Source organism: Pinus tabuliformis, chromosome 8, assembly GCF_031772625.1.
Source record: "Pinus tabuliformis cultivar Carrire ecotype Pingquan chromosome 8, CPIR1, whole genome shotgun sequence".
In the NCBI taxonomy this organism is placed as follows: Eukaryota; Viridiplantae; Streptophyta; class Pinopsida; order Pinales; family Pinaceae; genus Pinus; species Pinus tabuliformis.
Genome location: NC_142294.1, coordinates 1,377,805,628 through 1,377,810,676, shown reverse-complemented (window position 1 = coordinate 1,377,810,676; position 5,049 = coordinate 1,377,805,628). Strand labels below are relative to the sequence as shown.

Genomic DNA, 5,049 nt, shown 5'->3' with positions numbered 1-5,049 from the left:
TGTTTCATTTTTTATTTTAGAAATATACATTTATTAAATAAAATTTCAAGGAGAAAAAGGTTTTTCAATTTAGAATGAAACTGGTTTTTGAAATAATTTTTTTTTTTTCCTTCTGTAATGATAAAATTTAGAAAAAAAGTTGAAGTTTAATATTCAAGCGCTTGTTAAAGTCTTGTAAGGGTAATAAACAAAAATGAGTTTTTCCTTTTCAAATTTTAGTTTTAAGAATATATTGAAAATAATTTTTAATTTAAAAGTGATTTTTTTAATTCAAAATGATTTTATATTAATTCATTTACAAAATAGATACATTAAATATGAATATAAAATTTAAAAAAAAAAAAATTAAAGGTAAGAGAAAATCTGAAAAAGTTTCATATGAATTTTGTAAAATTGGAATTTTATTTTGAATAATTTAATTGTCCAAGTATTATTTTCATCTTCAACTGTTTTCTATAAATCTTAAACTTGTTTTAAATGCCAACACAAACCATAAAGTCAGTTTTGCACTTTTATATATATATATATATATATATATATATATAATACCTTCTATAAAATATATTCACAATCTTTTTTTATCCTAAATAATTAGACACGCTCTTGTTTTAATGTAAAAGTCAGTTTTGCACTTTTTATATATATATATATAAAATACCTTCTATAAAATATATTCACAATCTTTTTTTATCCTAAATAATTAGACACGCTCTTGTTTTAATGTAAATACTACACTGTCTATTGAATGGTTAAAAAATAATTGTTATCTACCTAGTTTTGTTTCTGCATAATCGTAAAAAAACATACCCCACCTTTTAAAATAATTCAAAAATATTCCACCTTAGTTTCATGTAATTTATCCCCTTTCATCCCATATGCATCATATAGGAAATTAGATAATCAAAACCCAAATTAGATAATCAAAACCCAAATTAGGCAAGATGGCTTTCACATACCAGATAACATGAATATGAGATGCATAAGCTTTCAAATTTTAAAATAAATTACAAGTAATTAATTATTTTAATAAATAGGGGGAACTATAGCATTATATTGTATTGTAATTATTGTGAAATTTAAAAATTTTATATTATTTATTTATTAAATTATTTCTTTGATTGAGTAGGTTTAAAGATTTATAATATGGGTTTTCTTTTAAAAAGTGATTAAAAATTGTTTTTTCCCTTAAAAAATTAACTAAGTTTCCCCGAGAATTTGGTAAATTGTATTAATTTATAAATATTAAATTTGAAATAAAAATATATTTTTTATTATTTCTATAAATTTATGAGGGAATTAGCAACGATAATTTTCCAAAGTAAATCGTTATTAGTCCCTGCCATCTGGCATTCGGCAGGGACTATAGTAATCGAACAAGGTGGAGTTAGCATTAGTTTTTGTTAGCTGCGCGGTGTTATTCGCCGTTTATCATAAGGTTTCCAAATTCCCTCTACGACGATGTGCCGAGATAACCTAAGTTCCATTTCCACCTGACGCTTCGCCATCTTATTTGGCCTCTTCCCGAGGCGGAAGAGGCTTGATCATAGCTTAAATTGCCTTTATGCCGAGTGCATTCTCCCTAACCGTCAACGGTCTGGTTTTAATGTTAACATTAATTCCATTAATTCGTATTATCTGCAGGGGTATGCTAAGGGTTCGTAAGGTTTGGTGTTAAGCTGCAGGTGTCCGTGGATGCGGGCAGGTGTCATGAACCTGCTCTGCCTCTGTACCGGCTCGTTATGCTCTGCACCGACTCGTTACGCTCAGCAGAGTCCAGTAGTAAGGTAGGCGGGAGGGGGGCTCTCAAACAAGCAGGGTTTAACTGCTCCGCAACTAATCAGGAGGGCAGTTCAGGGAGGACGAAGGCAAGAGCTCGATATTCGGCCTCAGCACTGGAACGAGAAAGAGTCGGCTGTTTGCTGAGAGCACCAAGAGATAGGATTGGGGCCAAGGAATATGCAGCCACCAGAAGTGGAGCGGCGATCATCAGGGCACAATGTTCCGACCCAGGCTTTGTGGAGCAGGCGCCGAAAACGTCGGTTGCGGGGCTTCGAACCTGCGACCTGTTGTATCGAATCCATGACAAACTGTAAGTTCTCCTTATCTAGATAGCAGATTCTAGAAATATCTTTCGATCCCTCCTTATCCCTCTCTTCACGTCCCGTCCCTGAACACCAACTGCTCAAATCCCCATTCCCTGCACAACAGAATTATCACATTGAATTTCAAATCCAAAAACCATAATCGAATCTTTACTACTAATTAATTGAAACTATAATGGGTCTTACCTGGAATAAGTACTGTTGGCCGAGCTGCTGTCCAGTTTATTCTGCAAGCAAAGCTTATTGGACATGGAATATTGCTCAATAGTGAACTGAGTATAACCAGAGAGCTCCTTCAAAACATATTTCAGTGTTTTCCTACGGGGAATATACAAATACTCATCTACATCGAAGAAGAAAGTCCAATTCGCCATGAATTTGTACCTGTGCAAACAATCGTTCACAATAAGGAACTGATTATGGTAATACCCATCATATTGTTCCTGCTCTGTTACATCCTGCAATGTCACTCGACCTGCCCTGATCCATGGCTCCAACACCTTTCTAACCTGGGGATGCACTCCACCTGCATCGTGAAAAAAAAAATGCGACCTAGGCCCAAATAATTTGGCATGATAAGCCATCCACTCCCTCATTCTCTGAGCACTCAGGTCACCATACAGAGAGGAACCACAGTAGAGATAATCATAGGGAGGAGCCTGGCTATAAACAGAGCCATTGTAGCTACCTTTTTCTTCCTTGAGAGCAACGATCCTCTCTGGTTTCCCAAACTCGTTGCCATGGAATGCGTGAAGAATGAGCTCTCCACCATTGCCATCGGTGCCCACGCTCTGAGAAAATGTGCAGTTGACAACCACGACTGTGTAAACTCGGCCATAGCCCCAATCTGGGAGCATTTTGTAGGCCTTGCCCTTTATTAATCTTCCAGAAGATGAATTCTTGGGGATCCATTCACATTCAAATCGTGGCTTTCCATAAACATGGAGAGGCTTGGAAGCAAGCCCAACTACAGCAAACGTGGTTGGACCTCCTCTGTAAGCGCCCATTTGGATAAACAAGTATGCAGCGCTCCCATAAGGACGAAACACCCTCTTGTTCGGATCTTCTTTCACGTGAATTAACTCAGAGATTCTGCTGGTGCTGTTCATGACAATACCAGTATTATGCATTTTACTTGCCATGATCATATCCTTCAGCTCTGTTTTTCTGATTTCGACACTGTATGCACCAGGGTTCGAATCTCCCTGGAGAAATGCTTGTGCCAGAGATTTACAGGAGGAGAAATCTTGTCTTCCAAATAGAAAATAGTGGCCTGCTATAAGCAAAAAACCCATAATTATAATCGTCTTCACGAAAAATTTAGCTCCCTTGCAGCTTGAAATAAATCCAGGGCCTGGATATTCCTTCTCTGTCTCTTTCTGTTTCTCCATTGCCATCGCAAAATCGAACACAGGGCACCCCTAAAATCTAGAATTCTCTGTCACATCTAAGCCCAGAAGAAGACGATTAAATTAAACAGGGCAAGGCCTTTCTGAGCGGGAGCTGGCAGTCTGAGATACCAATTATCTCTGGAAAATGAAGGCAGAAAGACGCGTAGGAAAGTTCTCTGGCTTTTCTGTACCGTCAGGATCAACACACAGGCTGAAACATCCCAGGTATTCCTATACAGCATATACTGGATGGTTCTTTGATTTCTTATCTTTACTTACAACGTATTCCAGCTTCGTCGCTCGATCATGGCGATCTTAGGGTGCAGGTAACGCGACACTTGGTATCCATGCGGTAGCATGAAGTCCAGCGGTCCAGCTGTGGCGACTTTTATATATTTATATATTCTAATTGTCATATTATTTTATTTAATAATTTTTTATATAACTTTTAATTATTCGTTTTTTCTTTTTATTACTAGCCTGTTTATTACTACGTCCAGTCTCTTTGCTAATCTAATTGAAATTCATAGGCTTCATTCAGGCCTACTGACTTCTTGCATGGCTAGTTTTTCAGGGTTATCTGGTTGGAAATGGAATTACAGATGAAGCATTTGACAGCACACAGGTGCCTTGCCCTGCTGTGGTAAATTGCAATACTTAAATTCTTAATGCGTTTCGACGATTTCTTTCGTATTTATGGTTGAACTGGCTATAATTTGTATTGAATCGTGAATCTTTGACATCATCTGATCCAGGACTCCTGTGCTAAAAGTCTGACTTTGGAAGCAATTGTATGAAGACTGCCTTTTGAGAGCAGAATGGTGCGAACTCCGGCCTCCTTTCCCGTTTCTTTAGATGCCAATTCAAGTTTTACCGTTTTTCTGTTTTGTGGAGCTCAAACCATTGCTGGCTCCTAATGCCTTTTTTGTTTACAGAGTTGAAATGCAAACCGACAAGAAAACGGGCTTAGGCTTAGGCTTAGGCTCGTTGGCAGGGGAAAGTTTGGAGTGCCGTGTTCGCTCCCTATCTTATCTATGCCATTGAGTGAGCAGTTTTAAAGACCTTGTTCTACCTGTTTATGTGACTATTCTAGCACCCTTAATTTGAACGAAGTCATTCATGGATGCCTATGATGATTGTGTTGTTTCGAGGTAACAGGCAGCGGCTTTCATTGTTCTCTTTCGATTTATGGCTTAACTTATGTCGGCTGTCATTCATGATCACTACCCTGAATATTGCCTATTTCAGCTACATTGCCTAGTATTTTGCTAATTCATCATACGTATTTAGCAGTTCATAGGGTAGTCAGTTGTAGTTATCAAATGCCCTTGACACTGAGGTGGCTTATTCTTTCTATGGTTTAGGCATCAATGGCACAAGATTTCTTGTTATTGTATAAAATTTGGATTTGGTCTTTGTTTGTGTGCACTTTTTTGACAACAAAATTGAAACCCTTCATTTGAGCTTGCAAATTCTTGTCTCCAGATCGTTAGACAAAACAATTTCTTCTCTTGAAATGGAATTAGCAGTTGCTCAAACTGAAGCCTGATGGACAA

At 37.3% G+C, this 5,049-nt stretch overlaps 1 protein-coding gene across 5 annotated transcripts; it reads left to right on the top strand.

The window, feature by feature from the left end:
- Positions 1-1,626: 1,626 nt before the first annotated feature.
- Positions 1,627-4,314, top strand: LOC149240644 (uncharacterized). 5 transcript variants are annotated; one of them, XM_089367343.1, is made up of 4 exons: positions 1,627-2,089; positions 3,295-3,718; positions 4,068-4,136; positions 4,249-4,314. In XM_089367343.1, the coding sequence occupies exons 2-4, from the start codon at positions 3,639-3,641 to the stop codon at positions 4,268-4,270; spliced, it is 171 nt and encodes a 56-aa protein (XP_089223469.1). In that variant the 5' UTR covers positions 1,627-2,089; positions 3,295-3,638; the 3' UTR covers positions 4,271-4,314. The 5 variants fall into 5 exon arrangements, with proteins under 5 accessions (XP_089223469.1, XP_089223468.1, XP_089223466.1 ...); XM_089367342.1 differs by lacking the exon at positions 3,295-3,718 and having other exon boundaries at positions 1,628-2,089; positions 4,060-4,136; XM_089367340.1 differs by lacking the exon at positions 3,295-3,718 and having other exon boundaries at positions 1,631-2,089; positions 4,068-4,118.
- The last annotated feature ends 735 nt before the right edge of the window (positions 4,315-5,049 follow it).

Excerpts from the sequence above, each read along its gene's own strand:
- LOC149240644 (XM_089367339.1), top strand. The coding sequence starts at position 1,740 with ATGCTCTGCACCGACTCGTTACGCTCAGCAGAGTCCAGTAGTAAGGTA. Across the intron at positions 2,090-4,067 it reads TATCGAATCCATGACAAACT|GGTTATCTGGTTGGAAATGG; the intron begins GTAAGTTCTCCT and ends CTAGTTTTTCAG. Across the intron at positions 4,137-4,248 it reads AGGTGCCTTGCCCTGCTGTG|GACTCCTGTGCTAAAAGTCT; the intron begins GTAAATTGCAAT and ends CATCTGATCCAG.